This window comes from Carassius carassius, chromosome 24 (genome assembly GCF_963082965.1).
Source record: "Carassius carassius chromosome 24, fCarCar2.1, whole genome shotgun sequence".
NCBI classification, from domain to species: Eukaryota; Metazoa; Chordata; class Actinopteri; order Cypriniformes; family Cyprinidae; genus Carassius; species Carassius carassius.
The window spans coordinates 22,330,611-22,351,614 of record NC_081778.1 but is presented as its reverse complement, the minus strand read 5'-3'; the positions used below and the strand labels follow the sequence as shown (position 1 = coordinate 22,351,614).

The 21,004-nt window shown below is 36.1% G+C and overlaps 1 protein-coding gene across 7 annotated transcripts in view; it reads left to right on the top strand.

Moving 5' to 3' along the window:
* The window catches only part of snap91a (synaptosome associated protein 91a), a 47,393-nt gene that overhangs the window by 6,821 nt on the left and 19,568 nt on the right, over positions 1–21,004 (top strand). For 4 of the 7 annotated variants that reach the window (XM_059508102.1, XM_059508100.1, XM_059508098.1 and 1 more), the window contains exons 2-16: positions 4,713–4,855; positions 8,424–8,499; positions 8,702–8,804; positions 9,906–9,999; positions 10,151–10,262; positions 10,374–10,480; positions 10,574–10,615; positions 13,252–13,313; positions 14,080–14,092; positions 14,928–15,064; positions 15,173–15,255; positions 15,696–15,710; positions 16,037–16,222; positions 17,802–17,882; positions 19,782–20,024. In XM_059508102.1, the coding sequence (XP_059364085.1) occupies positions 4,713–4,855; positions 8,424–8,499; positions 8,702–8,804; positions 9,906–9,999; positions 10,151–10,262; positions 10,374–10,480; positions 10,574–10,615; positions 13,252–13,313; positions 14,080–14,092; positions 14,928–15,064; positions 15,173–15,255; positions 15,696–15,710; positions 16,037–16,222; positions 17,802–17,882; positions 19,782–20,024 (1,497 nt within the window). Of the gene's footprint in view, positions 1–4,712; positions 4,856–8,423; positions 8,500–8,701; positions 8,805–9,905; positions 10,000–10,150; positions 10,263–10,373; positions 10,481–10,573; positions 10,616–13,251; positions 13,314–14,079; positions 14,093–14,927; positions 15,065–15,172; positions 15,256–15,695; positions 15,711–15,788; positions 16,013–16,036; positions 16,223–17,801; positions 17,883–19,781; positions 20,025–21,004 lie in introns of those variants that run through there. The other 3 variants (XM_059508099.1, XM_059508101.1, XM_059508103.1) reach the window with 3 other exon arrangements.

Genomic DNA, 21,004 nt, shown 5'->3' with positions numbered 1-21,004 from the left:
GTTTGCAATAAAAGCTTGTTTAGTATCACATGACACTTCATTGACAGCTTAAATTACAGAAGCATTCTGTATTCAAGCTTTTATGATATGACATAATACATAGAAAATGACACTTCTTGGAGTAGACATTTCAGCAACGGTTACTCACATCCACAACATTCAATATTGCACACAATTAGGTCAATTTAACTAACAAAGAATGCAACTACACAGTCATTTCACATAATTTTTCAATCTCTGAGTAATTGGACACAAACCTAGTCAGAACTCACCCAGCCGCAGAGCATGCACTACAATAATAACAGCTGTGTTTGTTTGAAATATCACTGTTGCAGCAATATCTGACTGTGCCATTAATTATTCAAATGTGAATCTATCTCACTTTAGATTATTAGTATTCAGTTTTTGTGTCTTATTGTCTTCTCATGTCATAACTTTTATTTGGAAAATATTTCTTGGCCTGTGATTGGACAGTTGTCTAGTTATCAGGTTTGCTCTTCTGTATTTCTAGTTCACACATTTCCCTTTTCCTGTGTCTGACATTAGTCAGTGTAACCAGGTATTGATTGTTGGGTTTTTATAATTAACACTATAATGACTAAAGAAACACATGGGATAAATCAAGGCTGGTTAATCCATGAACATGACCACAGGAAACCAGCAAACAGGGAGATAATAAGCCCTGGTTGTACTTTAGAAAGTTGGAAGAGACACTATATTGTTTGTATAGGTTGGACAAAAATTTTTGTTCAACCAAAAACTCTAAAGAAAAAAATTGCAGTTGTCACCTTATGCTAGTTTGGTGTTTGTAAATAATTATCAATATATTTTATGTAAAAATAGTTAATCATATTACAGATAACCGATGTCTGGTTGGTAATTCACTAAAGCGAATGAACAGTACTCAGAATACTACCACTAGATTTGTAGCTCACTGATATAATAGTACAAAACAATGTATATAAAAATCTTATTTACAATCTTGTCATGATTAAATGTCAATCACCCATTGAAAGATTTGCTGTTCAAACTAAATAGTCTTTCTTAAGTTCAATAGCATTTGTGCATAATGTCGTGTGTTGAGTCAGAACCCAGATCAGAGCTGGTGTATGAAGCGGTATGTGTACACATGCTGTTTGATCAAGTGGAAGTGGCAGTAAGTTTTCTTTTACAGTTTTTAGCTATTCTATTAGGAGGACACTCACTGTTAAGTGGCTTTTAACTGGCCTCTTGTTTCACTCCATGGCTGTGTACATTTCTTAATTAAATGTTGCCATGTCTTAATATTCAACAAAGGAGACCTGGTTTCCTGACTCCAGACTAAGTGCTGCGGTTGCCAAGGTAACAGGCGGTTTAAGCATGTCTGTCTCCCCTCCTACTTATGTCTTTAGAAGAGTTAAAATTACTGGCTAAGTGACGGACCGCTCTGTGCATCTTGACACATGGCATGATACCTGTGTTATGTTTGGGCCTAGTTTGTAATAGCTATCTCAGTGTGCATAAATGCATGAAGCAATTACTCAACAATGGCCTTTACAGGGTGAAAATGCTTGTGTAATGACGCCTCTGAAGGTTAATTGAATGTCTGAAGTGCATGTTCTAGAGCTTTCTCTGCTGCTAATGGTCACTTCATGATACTCAAGGTGTCCAGTCCATTTATTCACCTTATTTTGCAATGCAGAAGTAAGCTATTTTCTTTGAATGTAAATTTATTAGACACTATAGGTAAATAACTTGAAGAATAATAAAGTGCTGTAAAAGATGTATTTGTACTACATTACGAGCCAGCGTGTTTATGACTCTGATCATAAATCAAAATATGAATTTGGGATTTTATTTGCTCAGATTTACAAAACAGTGACAACAAATTCATTTTTTTTCTTTCTTAAATATATATATATATAACCGTCGGATCATCAGGATGGAATGAGAGGTAGAGTTGAGTGTCATCAGCATAGCAGTGGTATGAAAAGCCATGTTTCTGAATGACAGAACCTAATGATGCCATGTAGACAGAGAAGAGAAGTGGTTCAAGAACTGAGCCCTGAGGCACCCCAGTAGTTAGATGTTGTGACTTGGACACCTCACCTCTCCAAGATACTTTGAAGGACCTATCTGATAGGTAAGACTCAAACCATTGAAGTGTGGTTCCTGAGATGCCTTTTGCCAGTAGGGTTGATAGGAGGATCTGGTGGTTAACCGTGTCAAAAGCAGCGGACAGATCAAGCAGGATAAGTACTGAAGATTTGGATTCTGCTCTTGCCAGTCTTAGAGCTTCAACAACTGAGAGCAAGGCCGTCTCAGTTGAATGTCCACTTCTGAAGCCAGATTATTGTATTTTTATCATTTTGTAATAAGAAAGACTTTATGAATATTGACTTTGACCAGTTACAAAGGTCATGGGAAGTACAGGGGATAGAAAATGAGCTCAAAATTAAAAATATAGAAGCCACTAGAAAGTCCTGCCTCAATGGAAAAACAAATGTATGTGTGGCAAATGGATCGGCCACCGATACTGTAATTTGCTCCTGTTATTGAACAGGGAAAGTGGCCAAGTTGATGGTCAATAATAGTTGGGGAGCTCAGAGGTAGTTTTTCAGTCTGCTATATGAGCTGACGGTGCAGCTGCATCTCACTGCATTTACAGTGTGACTGCTGCACTCTGATACCATTTGTGTATTGTTTGCGGTGCTTCAGCTTAGCAAGTTATTTGTTTGGCTGGTTATTCAAATTTTTGTGCATTTGTAAGCATTCCTGCCATGTGTAAATTGAGAACCGTGAGACGCTTTATATCTGATTGCCCTACTGATTCTCCAACCCAGCTTTCTCTCTTTGTAAATAATTTAGGAAGTGAAGGCTAAGTCAGTGATACTGTGTCCTTTGAAATACTACTGCAAAAAACTCAAACTTTTATTATATTATGACTCATATGTTATCATAATTTGTTTTAGGCAATTTTCTTTTTCAAAAAAAGAGAGAAAAGTTCTCTCACTCTCTCTCTCTCTCTCTCTCTCTCTCTCTCTCTCTCTCTCAGCAAAAAAAAAAAAAAAATAAATCAAAATAAACTCTCCCCAAACATTTAAACATCAGTGTAAAAAATTGAAATATACAAACAGTGACCTAAAGTATCTTAAGTATGTCATATTGTGAGAAAAAGAACTAGGGCACAACTAGGTTTTTATTATTGTTATCATTAGGTTCAGGTGACATATGAAGATGGTTCTGATCTCACATTTCATCCCAGCAGGCTGTGATGATGTGCTTTAAGGTGCCAAACCAGGATGTTTGTTCAATTGTTAAGCTTTTTAGAGGAAGCCCTATTATTGTGGTCTCTGCAATTATGTAATCTCTTCTTGTACATGAATGTGAGTGTACCCTTCCTATTTCAGTCAAGGTGACTGCATCCCTCAGCCCCTGGTGTTTTTCTACCATATTTTGCCTTTAAATAATTAATAATTTCCTATGTGATGAGAGAAGAAGCTGCAAGTCGTTCCATTGTGAAATATACATCATAGTCTCTTAATTGGATTATAATCATATATTAACTGATATTATAATTATTGAGACTCTGTTACAGTGGTTTCAGGATGTTTTGTGATGTGTAGTGCATGATGAAGGATGGATGGTGTATGTGTGGTCTGTAGGAGGAGAGCAGGCTGCTTTGTCAGAATCTCGGAGACAGATACTGATCTGTGAAATCTGTGTGTGTGCACACTTCCTCCTGTAGTGAAGGTGTGATAGTAAGAAAAAGAGAAGGACTGAGAAAATTCTCTGAATTTTTCTCTTTCTGTTTGAAAACTTATCCGTCTGTCTGTCTACCTGACTATCTGTGTATGCTTGTCTGTTTAATTGTCTGTCTCTGTCTAACTCTCTGTCTGTCTAACAAGCTGTCTTTCTAACTTTTAGTATGTAACTATCTGCATGTCTTGCATTCTCGCTGACTACTGTATCAACTATTTAATCAATTATCTTTCTGACTGACAGCCTAACTATCCAACTGCCTGTCTGTTTAACAGTGTAACTATCAGTCTGTCTGTCTAACTGTCTCTTGGTCTGTCTACATGTCCAACTGTCTACTATATCTGTGTTGATCTAACTATCTATCTAACTCTTCAACTAACTGTCTGCCTGCCTTTCTGTTTATCTATTTATTCTACTTCACTTTCTAAATTTCCCCCTTGTCTCTTTAATGCTCCCATTTAAAATATTTTGGTGCATTGTCAGATGTCACATTGAGCCATTTTGTCACTCACTGGTGCAGCACAGAATTCCCATCGCACTGCATTATTCAATGTTATGACAGTGCTGTAAAAATAAATCACCTGTTCTGTTCCTTTCATATCTGCATTATTAAGCCTAGGCTGCTCTTTATGTATTCTATATGCCATACCTACATTGAGAAGTTAAATCATAATGACTTAAAGTTGTGAACTCTCTCTTGATTTGGCCTTCTGATCGTAAATATCTTTTAATAGTATGTTTGATGTACTAGCATAAGCACAGTTCAGAAACAGAGTAAGACTGAAACTGAATGCAGGACAACACTGAATAGCACTGGGTCCTGTGTGTTACTCTTACCCTGATGTTCTGGTATGTGTTGTGCCCGCTGCTTTGTGCCATAATACAGTATAGAGAAACTGTTAAATGCGTTCAGCTTAAAGCTGTAAAGATCTAAATAAGCTCTGAATATTGTATTTCATATTCCCTGACAGACTTGATCCAGGCAACCCAGGAGTCCAATGTCAATATTCCCCAGATGGCTGATACCCTGTTTGAGAGAGCGGGAAATGCCAGCTGGATCGTGGTCTTCAAGGCTTTGGTCGCCACTCACCACCTGATGGTCCATGGCAATGAGGTGAGAATCAAGCAATTGATTACTGCAGTGTTATTGATATGATACTTGTGAGGTAAACGAGGATTAAATCCTGATATTTTGAATGAAATTATTATTATGAAGACAGAGTGTCAGGTATGGTTATGGATAGATGTTTGTGGTGCATATGCTGAGCTGAAGTCTTGTCTATGCATATATGTCAAACTGGGGCTAGTTGTCACAGGGGCTCTATCTCAGTAATTATACGCTTTTGAGGCAAAAGTCCACTTAGACAAATACGCAATTCAAAAGGTAATAAAAAAAAAAAAAAATATATATATATATATATATATATATATATATATATTAATCAGCACAACTATTTTCAATGATGATATTGCTACAAAAAAATCAGCATTATATTGTTTTTATGAATTTTTTGATCAACTAAATGCAGCCTCTGTAAGCATAATAATTTCGGTAACACTTTACCAAAAAGTTCCATTTGTTGACTATATTTAATGCTTAATTATGCATTAACTAACAACGCGCAATACATTTGTTACAGTATTTAGTAATCTTTGTTAATGTTAGGTAATAAACATACAGCTTTAGAAGTATTTTAAATTTCGTTCAAAACTTTTAAACGGTCATGAATGTTTGTTTCACTGGAAAGCAGGCAAACACTTAAAAGCTGAAAACAGTCAGACTTTTGCTGTTTGTGAAAACTACTGCACTGACCTGGCTCAAAATTCTCCCTTCAACTCAGATTGTATTAAATGGCTTGATAATGCATTAAAAAAAAAGTATGGAAAAGTGTGTTTTCTAATTGATTCTGGCTTGGTTCGCAGATGTTTGCATTTATGAAATACGTTAATGCAGGGTCTGCATAATATTTAATCTTCATCAACTGTGAAAACAAACGTTTGTGAAGTCTTGCCTTGAATTCGAATAATTTTCTGAGGAGCTTATCCCTACAGCTGACCACCTATTGCACTCAAAGCCCTCTGGCTGTCTCTTATCACTGTTATCACACCCATCAGATGCACAATAGGAGCAGAGACAGACAGACGGCAGATGCTCCAGCCCTCTCTCCCTCTCTATCTTTCTGTCAAGGTTGGTGCTGTGCGGTGACAGAGACACCGGAGAGAGATAAGGCAGATAGCAGTGGAAGGCAGAATGATTTTAAAGAGTGAGAAGAATGGATGATAAAATGAGGGAACTTGATGGAGATGGAGAACTGCAGCTAAGGATAATTGAGTAAATATGTAGCTACAGATGTGCGTTGTGTGTGATTAGACGTCACTATGTTATAAATAGTGTCAGGGACAGTTATAGAGGTTTCCACAAGTACATGCCAGTTGAGACATGATGGAATGGCCATGTGTGACAAATTCAGGGCACCTTATGATTCAGCTCCTTGTAGATCCACTTTTTAGTGAGTGAAGTGACGTTTGGCCATGTTGGTGACCCATACTCGGAATTTGTGCTCTGCATTTAACCCATCCAAGTGCACACACACACACACACACACACACACACACACCATGAACACACACCAATACTAGTGGGCAGCCATATTGCTGCGTTGCCCGAGGAGAGGTTGGGGGTTTGATGCTCAAGGGCCTCACCTCAGTCGTGGTATTGAGGGTGGAAGAGAGCACTGTTTATTCACTCCCCCCACCAACAAATCCAGCCAGAACTGCGACTCGAACACCCAACCTTCAGGTTACAAGTCCAACTCTCTAACCATTAGGCCACGACTGTCCAGCAGCAACTAGGTCTAGACTTTGCCTTGACTGCTGCAACCCCTTGATTCATTTCTTTTTCCATCCGTTTTGTTGTAGATTTGCCGGTGTGCTTAGTTTGCCACACATGGTTTTCCTACTTTTTGTTAAATAAATAATGACAGAGTGTGATTTGTCATGTGTTGAATGATGTTCATCTGAGGTTTATTGTCCAAAATTTAAGCCCTGTCGAGGACCAGATGATTTTTTATTATGTCCTGATATGGAATTCAATAGGGACTCCTTTCTTTTTCACATGACTGTATTTCATCCAACTGTCGTTCAGGGATTTTATATCACCAATGCTGATCTATTGATAAAATTTTCATTAGATTAACATTTAAACAGAAAGAGACTGATTTGTTCATCTTGTGGTGTTTCATTTTGAGTAAGAGCGTTCTATAAAATCATCCATGACTAAAAGTGATGGTCCCCCCATGCATGTGATTATGTAAAATACAGAGTGTTGATTACTCCTAAAAGCATTGCCTTTCATTCTGCTGAATATGCAATGAGGAAAAATATGTCATAACAATAATATATAACAGCTGAGCTCACTTTCCAGTATTCTAATTAAAGAGAGCTATTCAATTATGAATGTGACCTCACTGACCTGCCAGACTGCTTTTTTTCTGAGGGGAAAAAGGTGCTGCTTCATAATCTTCCCCCAATGTTTAATTCGTTATTGTGGATATGAAAGCAAGGAAAGACAGAGGTATAGCTTGATACTCAGACAGGAAGTGATTGTTATACACTCACTATGGAGGAAAAAGTCTGCAGGATGTGTTCTATTACATCAGGCTATGTGCCTCTACAGGTCACATACATTACACAAGGGAAGTATTTACCCTGACACATGGATATTTGAAATGGTTAATATTCTGACCTAGATGATTAAAAGTGTTAAGTACATTATATATAGCTTTATCTCCACAAGCCTCTGTATTGATCAGCTGACACATCAGTTAAACTCTGAAAGGCAGACGTGAAAAAGGCACAGCACACGTGTAATGTTGGGATAGGTTTGCAAAAAATCACTTTGAAAAGATCATTCACGAGCAAATACAATAATATATAGCTTAGTTTTTTCTTCCCAGAATTCATGATACAAAAATGCAATATATCAGTTTCTTTCATCAGTATTTTTCTCTCAATTTCAAGTAAAACATGAAAAAATCTAATCATGAAACACATTTTCGAAACAAATTGCATTACATAATAAGGCTTTCTCTAGTATATACCTAATTTTAAGCTTTTGTTTTCTTAAATTAAGCTTATTTTTCTATAAGCTTACCTCTTTGATTTTTTTTTCGTTTTAAGCAAAAGTCTAACAGCATTTATATTAAAATAATAATAATAAAATTGTCAATGAGCTAAGAAAAAAACAAAAAAATAATTCAACATATATTCTCTGAAATAATGTTTTGTCTTATACAGTTTTGCTTCTCAAGTAAATTTATCGTGTTTTAAAGATTTTATATATATATATATATATATATATATATATATATATATATATATATATATATATTTTTTTTTTTTTTTTTTTACTGATTGTTACTATTTTAGTTAAATACTTTATACCATGCATTCAATCATACAGCATGTTCTGTCCAATTATTTTTAGTCAATTATTTTCTGTACATTCTCTTTTTGTTGTGCTTTTTTTCCCCAGTCTTGTTTACCTAAATTTTTTCATTTATGTGCTAATCCGCATAAATTTATTTGTAAATTCAGGCTGTATTCAATGCTTATATGCAGCAAGTGTGCTGGTTTTTCTTGATAAAACCTCTGCTATTTTTCTTTATTAATTTTTTTTTCAGAGGTTCATCCAGTACCTGGCCTCCAGGAACACCCTATTCAATCTTAGTAATTTTTTGGACAAAACTGGCTCTCATGGTAAGTATTATTTCATGCAGTGAAATAATACTGATCAAAATCTTTTTTGACATTAAATCACCATGAAAAGTTATGCAAGCTATAATTAATTGCACTGTTCTTAAATTAGCCACTGATAATTTTTCTTTTGTCAACTTTGTTGTCCTGCCCAAATGAATATGTCTATGAATAGGAATGTATTCATAAATGTTTGTACTTTCAGGTTACGACATGTCAACATTTATCAGACGCTACAGCAGATATCTGAACGAGAAAGCGTTTGCCTACAGACAGATGGCTTTTGACTTTGGCCGAGTGAAGAAAGGGTAAAAGAGTCCTCTGCTACATGTCTGTACCCTGAGTTAACAAGTGTGCCCAGTGCATTGGAACGCTACTGAGCAATAACAGATTTGAGTGGGATGCTGGGAAATCAAGGTCACCCTCTAGCCCCTGTAAAGAGCCTTGTGATGCTGCTTGAGAAAAGCAGTTACATTTACCAAGTTTCCTGCTCCCTCGGTACGATTGTGTGCAAGACCTTGTTAAGTAAAATGGGGCATTACTCACAGACTGCTTACTCTATGTTGGCAACCAAGGTCTCATTTCAGGCACAGTGAAAGAGCTACAACACATAAATTGGCTGATTTAGCTTCCTCAGACGCTCACAGCTAACATCTCAAACACACGCAAAGATGATTGGAGGCTACAGGCCATTCACATCAAGGAAAATAATGAGATATACTTTAGAAAATCATTCTAAATTGAAAAGAATAACAGCAATAGTGGAATGATGTCAACGGAATTACTTTCAGAATGTGGTGATAACAATGAAAATGTTGACAGCCAATCAGAATCCTGTATGATGACAGAACTACAGCACATGCTTATAATAAACAGAACATTATAGTGTCAATGTGGCCGCTAATACAGTTATCATATAGTTATCATTTTTGGCCTTAAAAATAGTTAATTTTTTAGTCATGTTCCCTTAAAGGCAACCTCTCTTTGGTCATATTTGTCTGTAAAATTTATTTCTGCTATATACTTATACATTATATGGCTAGTTAACACGTTCATAGACGTCAGTACGATTTTAAATTAAAATGCAAACAAATACAACATTTTAGATGCTTTGGTCACAATTTCCTTTACATTTTTCACAGTTTTCACAAGCTCATTTTAAATGGTCCTACAGTGTAACAAATTAAGTTTTAAAGGTTTATATTATGAGATGTAAAATTCCCAAAAGTACTTTAAGTCATATGATCTTAACATTTATGTAACATCTTAACATCATATGATATTTAACATCATTAACCCAAGAATTGTTTATACAAGTATTGTATTATACCCGACAGTCTTCTTTGGGGTTCACTTACATATGATGTATTCTTTGCTATGAATGTCATGTGAATGTGTGTGTTTCTCAGTGCTGATGGTGTGATGAGAACAATGTCTACAGACAAGCTCTTGAAAGGCATGCCCACACTGCAGAGTCAGATTGATGCTCTGCTGGAGTTTGATGTGAGTCTGCTTCCTGTCATTATCACTGGCTGTTTTTGATCCCTGGTGTTTTTACACAGAGTTCAAACTCGACTAGTATCATGCCTTGTTAGGATACACTCTTACAAGATACGAATCGGTCACATGCTTACATTTTAGTCTGCACTTTCAGGTTCATCCAAAAGATCTTGTCAATGGGGTGATCAATGCTGCCTTCCTGTTGCTTTTCAAGGATCTGATCAAGTTGTATGCCTGCTACAATGATGGCATCATTAATCTCTTAGGCAAGTCTCAAGAATTTTATGAATGCATTAAGATTTCAAAGTCTTTAGTTTGACATCTGCAATATTTGGCACAACTATATGATTTCCTATAATTTGCTTGTTCACTTTCAGAGAAATTTTTCCAGATGAAGAAAGGACAATGCAAAGATGCATTGGAAATCTATAAAAGATTCTTGACACGAATGACCAGAGTCTCAGAGTTCCTCAAAATTGCTGAGGTAAACAATGTATTTTATATCATTGCTTTGATTATAAAATGTTCATCAAAATTGCATTTGTGATTCAAAGATTCTTACATTGTCTTTCAACAGCAAGTGGGAATTGACAAAAATGATATTCCTGAACTTACACAGGTAAGGCTCACTTTAAACAGCATTTTCCGCCTTTTTACATTCCTCATGATGCCAACACTCTCCATGTCAGTACTAACAATGCATGTCTGTGTTGAAGTGATGTGTTAATATGTGTTGCATGTGTCATAACCCTCAAATCCCTGTGGTTTTAGCCAATTGTGAGGTTGTTATTCCACTGGGCCAGTCACAGACATCCAGGTGCTACATATAAGAGGTCATTCTTCTCTCATGATAGGGCATTTGTCAGATGGCACATGTTCCATGGATCCATTCTGTCCTGTCTCCTCAGGCCGATTGACAGATTCTGTACCTGTCTTCTAATTTCAGCGGTGCAGATTGATCACACAGGCTGAGAGTGTGAGTAGTGTGTGGAGCTTTTTTCCACTTTGGAGAATCCTGCAGCTCAGGAGAGAGCAGTCAATACTCATTAGCGCTCATCAAATAAACTGCACACAAAATTTCATTTTAGAGTGAACTTGGATGCGACTGAAGGATCATGAGCAGAGTAGCAGTGATGCTTGCTGTCTGACACGAATTGAATGTTTTTCTTTTGTAAAGATTTGGGTAATTTTGGCTTTTTATGCACATACTTAACATTATTTTCAGCCTATTACAATAAATGTAATATGTTTTTTTTTGTTTGTTTGTTTGTTTTTTGTTCAAGAAGTAAAATTTGAACCCTTTCATACAGCATTGGTTTTATTTTTATTTTTTGCAAATGCTGTTGTGTTGACTGCCTCTTGACAGGCTTTCAAAACTGTTACCCATAATAATAAATCAAATATAATTTTTTTACTTTATAGGAAATACACATTTACATATACAATTATTACAAATCTAAAATATCCATAACATTTTTAATCTCCTGCCATCTTACTATTTATTGAAAAAGACTTAATTTGTATTGAGTAGTTTCAGTTTCCTGTTTTGCACCCTATTCATGGAAAATGTCAACACTGTGAAACTAATCATAAAACAGAACGATCTAATGGTTTTATGATTGTGGGAGCTCTGTTATGAGATTAGGAAGGGTTTTCATGCTGGCAGAAATGGGGGAGGCTTGCTCTGAAAGCATGCTGTTCATGATGTTAGGGTAGGATGGTTGTCTTCTTCAGATATTCTGGATCAACGGCTGAGTTTAAGCCATGCTGGAGGGAGACGTGCATGACTGCCTGGGTTCTGGATTTGGCAGTGGTTGTAATTGGGTAGCTCAAAAAAATTGATGAATTTTACATTATGTTTTTATCTTCACACAAAAGTTCACACACAATTTAGATATTCCTATTTAAAGGTCTTAAGTGTATTGAAATCCTTCAATAGCTGCATTTTGCATAGGTTGATAAATCATCTCCTTACATGATCAGTTATGTATGCGATCACAGTCGACCTAACCAAACAGAATTTTCATTTGCCTATTTGTTTTTAGTTGAGATTAGTGTCAGGAAATATTAATTCGAGAAAAGCCTGTCTCTTTCATTAAACTTGATGTAACCCCTCCCACTCTGACTGCAATTAGTAATCAAAAGACATGTTTTTAATGCTCATGCATTTTTCAGTTAAGCATTTGTGCCCGAACAAAAAACTCATTTCTTACTGGAACTAAAAAGACTAGCACTAGACAGCACTAGAGTCTTTCTAGGTTCCTAACCACACACATTTGTGTTAACAACACATTGTTTAAAGATAACTTTTATCAGCTTAGTATAAAGCACAGGGTAATTAATGGATTAATTATATGAAAATTAATCTTCATTGTAAATGTATATGATGGTGTTTAACTGTGTGTGTGTTTGTGTGTGTATGTGAGACAGAGAATGGGAAAGGGGGTGAGTGATATTGAGGGTATACCTAAGGTTAGAGGATTGGTGTATTTGACCAACACTTCAGCTCAAACCTCAGAGGCGCTTCTCAAAGCACTAATCTGTCTGCTAGAGCATCAGAATAATTGTCTGAGAGTGCTGCCCTGAAGGATTGGTTTAGCTGCCACTGCTGGAATTACTGGATGAACAGTAATAGGCCATGTATATTAATATTACTCTGGAATACTCTATTCTGATTGTTCAAACACACCTTCCTGCAGACGTATGTTTCCTAATACTGACTGTTATCCTGTGGCAGCTCTTTGGTATTACGGCACATCATTTCATATTGCCCTAGGTCAAAGTCTTTTTATTTAGCTATTTTTTGTGAATTAATCACAAAATGTTTCCATTTTTTATATATTGTTTTAATTTCTATGATTTGTCTGGCCTATTTAGCTGTTACTGCATGACATTTTTACCCATGAGATACACCCACCAACGATTATGTGGCATGTCTAACAAATAATGTGCTCTGAATCTTTTTGTTGTGCCTGAATGCATGAGTGAGCATGCTGCAGTGCATTGTGGGCCCCACTGGGGCCGTGAACTAAAGCATTGTGCTCTGCATCCAAACCAGCGTCAAGTCTATTGCTTGTATACATTTATTGTCTTAAAAACTTATAAAATGTTAGTCATTTTCTAGTACACTTTGTCCTCTTCTTGTCTTCCATTAGTATTAGCAGCTTGACTTGTCTTTTTGTGTTTTTTAGTCTGAAACATTGTGTCCTTAGTGGTAGGTCACTTTTAACAGTGCATTGTTTCGTGGCTTTGTAGGCTCCTGAGAGTCTTCTGGAATCTCTGGAGACACATCTCAACACGCTCGAGGGGAGGAAAGTGTAAGTGCTTTAATTCTTTTGAATAGCATGAAGTAATAAACTAAATGAGAGTCTGCTTTTTCTTGAATAAGCAAAGCCTTTTTACTACTAATAAAATAACTACTTTTATTACAAAGAGTAATATTTTTCCTCCTTTCCTTGTGTTAACAGTGATGAGTAAGTATTTCTTCAGAATTAACTTATATGTAAACTGATTAAAATGATTATATTTTCGTATTGTGATGGTGATTTTGTCGTCATTGTGGTGTTTAAAGTTCTATAGACTGATGGTTGAACTTCAGTTTTAATTTTCAGCATTTTAAAATGCTGAAGTTCCCTCTCTCTATAGAATGAATTATTTTTAGTCTAGCTTTATAATTAAGTTCACTCTTTACAAACTTAATCAGACTGAACTTAACAAACTAACAGTGCCAGCCCTGAATTGATTGATTTCTCAATATGAATTGATCAATTTCTCAATATTAATTTCAGTGTCGTGTGCACATTTGTATTGCAACTGAATACTCCACATTCCCCAATGCATGCCCGATGGGGTGTGGGTTATTTTAGAATTGTTTATATTTTCCCACAAGATAAAATTCAAAAAGTGCCAGAGTAAAAAGATATTTTATTTTCATTAATAATGTCTTGTTGACCTGCCTGCTGTTTGAAAATAATTGTCATGAATTATTATAATTCCATCATTTAACCTTTTAAGTATAGGCCAATGTTTTGGAATAGTTATTTTAAAAGCCATTCTTATATTCTTTACATTTTCTATCACTAGGTCACCGACTAAGGTGAGTAATTAATAAAAATTAAAAAAAATTTTTTTTTCATTTTTTAAAATGTGATTATGCAGTTTTACCCTATAGTTCGAAAGTTTGAGGTTAGTAATTGTTTATTTTTTTATGTTTTTGAAGTATTTTAAAATGTGATTTATTCCTCTAATGGCAAATCTGAGTTTTCAGCAGCCATTACTGCAGTCTTCAGTGTCACATGATCCTTCAGAAAGTTTTTTAATAAGCTGATTTGATGCTTAAGAATAATTTCTTATTATTAGCAATGTAAAAAACAAAAAGGGGCTGCTTAATATTTTTGTGAAAACCATGATATTGATGCTTTTTGAGTATACTGGGCTAGTGAAGCCCAGATAAATAAACTAGTAATGTGATAAATAATAAATACTCATATTCATAATAAACTGACGAACGCAATAATGCACTGAAATAAGAAGTATAAATAGATCATTCACTTATCTAGCTGTTGAGTTTCAGAGGAACTCTGAAAGCACATTGCAAGATGCTCTAGTGAATGCTAACCAGCCATTTAAAAATGAACCAATCAGCTTGTGCCAAGTAAGTTTAACACTGTGAATATCATTAGTTTGTGGTAAGGACTTGTCAGCCTATGCCATCTATAGTTTCATTACACATGAGTTTCACTTTTGACCATTTTAATGCGTCCTTGCTGAATGAAAAATATACATTTATTTCAGATGAAAATCTAACTGACCTCCAACTTTTGAACAGTAGCTTATATTATTGTGCATAATATTATACATTATTATAAGACATTATTAGTGTTATTGTGTATTAAATAAAATAAATGGTAACCCCAACATAACACATATAGAAGGGATCTCCAACAAATAATGGAACATCTGCTGGTACCCCTGCAAAAACTGCAGAGCCCACCGCGGCAGCAGCTGCGGTTACTGAGGCCGCCGCAGCAGAGCCTGCAAAAGCTGCACCGGCTACAACCACCATCAAGTAAGTTCAAGAAAATGTATAAAATGTCTCATACATAAACCACAAGCATCCTTGAAATGTCTTTACTGTAGATGCATCACTCTCTCTCTTGTCTTTTTCACTCTACAGTAGTGGCTTTAATGATCTAGTGGATTTCGATCTGTTGGCTCCAACCACAGGGGCTTCAGCGGCTCCCACAGCATCATGGGGAGGTAATTTGGTGTCATTTAGTTTGTGTTGTAGAGTGTTGTTGGAATGTTTTATTACATTCTTTAACACTGGTTTATCATGTCAGGTCAAGTGATCACATTTCAGGTTAAAATGTGCAAAAAATCCCAAGTTTAAGAGGTTTAGGCTGTTATCTTTGTGTATATGATTCATATCACCATTATATACGAGTTACTCCATTGAGCTAAACTGCAGGAAGCATTTTCTTTCCAAATCAGGCCAATTAGGGGAATATATATTGAGTGGGCACTCTAATGAATTATAATGACAGTCAAATAGGAAATGTTCCTCCCTTCTGCTTTTCTGCCCAAGCTTGTCAAGTCCCAGTTGTAAGCTGCAGTTTCTTTAAAAAGAAAAATTCTCCATTCAGCTAATTTAGGGACTGTCATTCTTCCTCACTCCTCTTTTTTGGCTTTGGTTTCAGATCTGCTTGGTGAGGGTGAGTAAAATGATTTTCAGATTGCAAATACATCCATAATCATAAAAGCTTTTATTTTATTTTTTTTAATCATTTCAGAATTTGAATGGTCATGACACTCTTGCATCTTGTCTACAAGGAACTTTCTGAACAAACTTTTCACTTTCCGAATCTTCACTCCACTTTTCTGATCCAGTCGTAGCTTTATAATGTCATTTTGCTAAAATCTCGCCATAAAATACTCTGAGCTTTCTTTCATCCTGTCTACACCCTTGTCTCTCTCTCCTCCTCCCCCGTCTTTCTGAATGCTGTGGTTTGGTTGTGGCTTGGCTTTGGCGGTGTCCCAGACTCTCTGGCCGCTGCTGCTGCTAGCTCTGAAGCGCCCCTTTCTGAGGCTGACTCTGCCTCCGCAGCTCCCTCTGCCACAGCCTCTGCTACTGAACCAGCAGCTGACACCATCGCTGCCCCGGCCGCTACCTCGCTGCCAGTGCCTGCCCCTGCTGCCACCATCTCAGACATGGATCTGTTTGGAGGTCAGTCAAGTCATCTCCAGGCTTAACTTACTGGCTTAATCAGGGAAGAATGGGAGTTCATAGGTTGTTTAGCAGTCAGTTTGGTCGGTTTGTGTACATAGATTGATACTGGTACTAGTCACTTAGCTGATATTTTGGTACTTCATCAAGGTACAGCAACTTATATTTAAGTAAACACCCTTTGCCATATTGGCAACCCTTTCTTTCATAGCTTTTCCAATATGTGGCCTGAAGTCACCCTCATGTACAGTAGGTAAAAGCTGTTTAGTTCAATAAACCATTGGAGCATACGTTTATATTTATTTATCAGAAGCTTTTATCCAAATGAAAACAGTACAAGCAGAAAGGTTTAATCCAAAAGAGACTTATTATCAGTCCTTCTATACAGCTGAGCTGATTAATTTTTTTTATGAAGCAAATTGCTAATATAAATAAGGATTAGCTCACTTGAGATTAGCTTGCTTGCATGGATGTTTTGTAGTATTTACATTGCCTATAGCAGACAATATGAGTGAGTGACGTGACATACAGGCAAGTATGGTGACCCATACTCAGAGTTCGTGCTCTGCATTTAACCCATCCAAAGTGCACACACACACCGGGAACACACACCCAGAGCAGTGGGCAATGTCTGTAGATCAATGTTATTTTGGTAACTTAGATACTATTATAATTTTTTAAATATCACTATATAGTTTTTATTAATTTTAAATCAGTTTTAGTTTTAGTTATTTTTGTACATTAATTTAAACTAAATGAAAATGAGAAATGTTACCTTGGCAACTAGCTGAAATAAAATAAGTAAAAAAAAAATATATATATTTTATTTGAAGTAACAGGTTTTTTTTTTATTATTCTTTTTAGTTTTAGTTTACTATAATATTAATTTTATAGTTATAAAAGTTTCAAACAAAATTACAGACACAGATCACTGAATAAATCATCCATAATTTTTTTTCCATTCAAATGTGTAATTTTTTAGCTTTGACACTTGAATGTAAAACTGGGAATAAGACGCTAAAGTACAAGCAAAAGTCTTGTGTGGAATTAATGCATTTCCTTCAAATGCAGAATAATTCTGGACGCTGGCTCATTATGTACAATGCTGTGCATTTTGTTGATTAAATATTCCTCTTATTAAATCAATCAGCAGTTAAATAACCCCAGGCTATTTTTATTTCTCTCAACTAATAAATTAATTAATTCATTCCTGGATGTGCAGGTCTCCATGGGGTTTTGTAATATCACATGCCACAATGTTCATCACTGCCTTGGCTAATAGAAACCATGCTGTCAAAGCCAAACCCTTTATTTTACTCACTTGTTGGTCCTGACGGCATTGACAGGATGTTTCACAGAGGCACAGCCTGACTTATTTCCCCTCAGTGTGTGTGTGTGTGTGTGGACGCACTGAATTAAACTGTATATAGCCCACACTGGTACATTTTACTGCCATTTGGGTCATATAGAGTGATTCTGTTCACTTGTAATCACTGACATAAAAATTTCTCTCTCTCTATTGCCTCTTCATCCCCGTTTCTGTTTCTCTGTTGGGTTGTGTTGGTCTGGTTCTGCCCAGACGCATTTGCGCCCTCCCCAGGCGATGGTCCAAGTGAGGGTGTGGCCTCAGCAGCTGCTGCCGATGCATGTGCCGGATCTGGTGGGTGCTCATCTACACAAGATCCACCCTGCTTTTTATTTGTGTGTATCTGTGGATTTATGGTTGGATATGAAAGGTTTGTGTGTATGGGTGCGTGCTTGAATGGAAACATGAAATCCAACAAACACTATGGTCTACAATCTGTGTGTGTGTGTGTGTGTGTGTGTGTGAGCGAGATGTGCATGCGATATTTGTTTGCGCTGCTTGAGTTGTCAAACCCTGCTTTTGCCCAAACGTTACAGCAAAATCATTTTGTCTGCTGCCTGAGCACACAAACTGTTCTCTCCTGTTGCTTATAGGACGTATACCCAGGGAATATACTTATTTTAGTTTTTCTTTTGGTTTTAAGCATAAAACTCAAATTTGATTTGATAAAAAGAAAATGTATGCCGAGTTTCTTCTCAAGTTATATTTATTTTGCTTTAAGGATGCTTAGATGCTTTACTTGAAAACAGGACAAAATATTTTCAAGAAAACCTGTTGTTTGCCTTTACTTTCTGCTATGTTAACCTTATTAATAATTCAGCTGCACACTTTAACCTTTTAGTTAATTAATCTTTTTAATTTCCCTTCCAGCATATATTTTCAGTATCAGTGATTCATTTTAACAACCTTAACATTTATTTTCATGAAGTCTGAAGAAAGCTTAGTGCTCAGAAGCTCAGTGGTTGTATTTCCATAATGCAGCTACTATCATATAACAAAGGATTACTTTTACCTTTATATGTGTTATTATTGTAACATTAACTTAGCTCTGCTTCAAAATTAAGACTAGAACTTAAAAAATCCGCAACCTATGGCATCCTAACTGTATTTCCTTGTTTTGTGTAATCTACTATGACTAATGGTATCTCTGTAGACAGCAAGCATCTTGAGGTATGTACAGGTGCTGGTCATATAATTAGAATATCATCAAAACGTTTATTTATTTCACTAATTCCATTCAAAAAGTGAAACTTGTATATTATATTCGTTCATTACACACAGACTGATATATTTCAAATGTTTATTTCTTTTAATTTTGATGTTTATAACTGACAACTAAGGAAAATCCCAAATTCAGTATCTCAGAAAATCAGTTCAAATATTAATAAATAATGAAAAGGTTCAATATTGAAGACACCTGGTGCCACACTCTAATCAGCTAATTAACTCAAAACACCTGCAAAGGCCTTTAAATGGTTTCTCAGTCTAGTTCTGTAGGCTTCACAATCATGGGGAAAACTGCTGAATTGACCGGTGCAAAAGAGGCTGGCTGTTCACAGAGCTCTTTGTCCAAGAACATTAATAGAGAGGCGAAGGGAAGGAAAAGATGTGGTAGAATAAAAAGTGTACAAGCAATAGGGATAACTGCACCCTGGAGAGGATTGTGAAACAAAACCCATTCAAAAATGTGGGGGAGATTGACAAAGAGTGGACTGCAGCTGGAGTCAGTGCTTCAAGAACCACTACGCACAAACGTATGCAAGACATGGCTTTCAGCTGTCTCATTCCTTGTGACAATCCACTCTTGAACAACAGAGAGCGCCAGAAGCATCTCGCTTCAAAAAGGACTTGACCGCTGATGAGTGGTCCAAAGTTATGTTCTCCGATCAAAGACATGGGGTTAAGGTATAATTCTAATTATATGACCAGCACCTGTATAATTATACAAAACAAAATAAAAACTACAGAGATTTGTTCTTCTAGGATGTTAATTTAGTGTTTAAAGTGTTTTAATGGTGGTTGCAGTACTAAGGTTATTGGTGTCTTAAAGTGTGCTTATGAAGGTAAAATCCATCTCTCTCTCCGTTACTTCAGTGGTCCTGAAGTTATGAGCTTTCAGTGTGTTTCTTTTTTTTTTGTTATTTAACAAACCTTCCCCGTTCCATTTTTACCCCCCAATCCTTCCTGATAAAGACCCCTGGGCTCCATCGGAGGGTAGTGCAAGCATTGCCCCAGAGCTTGACCTCTTTGCCATGAAGCCGGTAGAGAGTGTTGCTTCCGCAGCATCCCCTACCAGCGCTGAGCCAAGCATCTCGCCAACAGAGGCTCCGGCTACCCCTTCTCCTCCCACCACTACTGCCACCACCACCACCACGTCCATCACCACATCCGCTACAACTGAGTCCGCAGCCCCGCCAACACTAGACCTCTTTAGTGGTAATGTTTTTGCTGCAATTCTGCCTATGTCTTCTTTTACTCTGCATTGTGACAATATTAACTTGCTGAGCTAGTTCCCCAACATTATTAAGAATCTATTTTGTTTGATTTCTCTCATTTAGATTTATATTTTATTTTTTGATCATTCTAGTTTGTGAATCCTGGCATTAACCACCTTTTCAGTGCAGAGAAGTATACTTTTCCCTATCAAAATAAGTAATTTATCTCAGAAAAACATTATAATTATTGTAATTGTAAACATAAATGTACACAACCGTTCAAATAAAGTTGCAAAGTAATTTAAAGTTTTGTTCAGCAAGAAAGCATTAAAGGGACAGTACACCCAAAAATGTAAATTTCATAAATTACTCATCCTCATGTCTTTCCATTTTTGTTTTCTTTGCGCACAACAAATATTCTCGTAGCTTCATAAAATTACGGTTGAACCTCTAATGTCAAACGGACTATTTTAATAATGTTCTTACTACATTTCTGGGCCTTGGGTCAGAAAGCTCTCGGATTTCATTAAAAAATATCTTAATTTGTGTTCCAAAGATGAATGAAGGTCTAATGAATTTGGAACGACATGAGGGTGACTAATTAATGACAGAATTTTTGGGTGAACCTATCCATTGACAGTAACATTTATAAAACTGTAAAAAATAAATAAATTCAGTTCTTTCGATTTATCAAAAAATGGTATCACAGTTTCCACAGAAATATTAAGCAACTGTTTTCAACATTGATAATAATAATAGTTTCTTAAGCAGTAAAATGTTATATTGAAGAATCATATGACACTGAAGACTGAAGTAATTGCTGCTGAAAATTAAGCTTTGACATCACAGGAATAAATTTCCATTTAAGTTAAAGGTATTAAAATAGAAAAACGTTATTTTAAATTGTAATATTTCACAAATTTACTGTTTTTGCTTTGTTTTTGAGCAAATAATTCCTGCCTTGATGAGCATATGAGACTT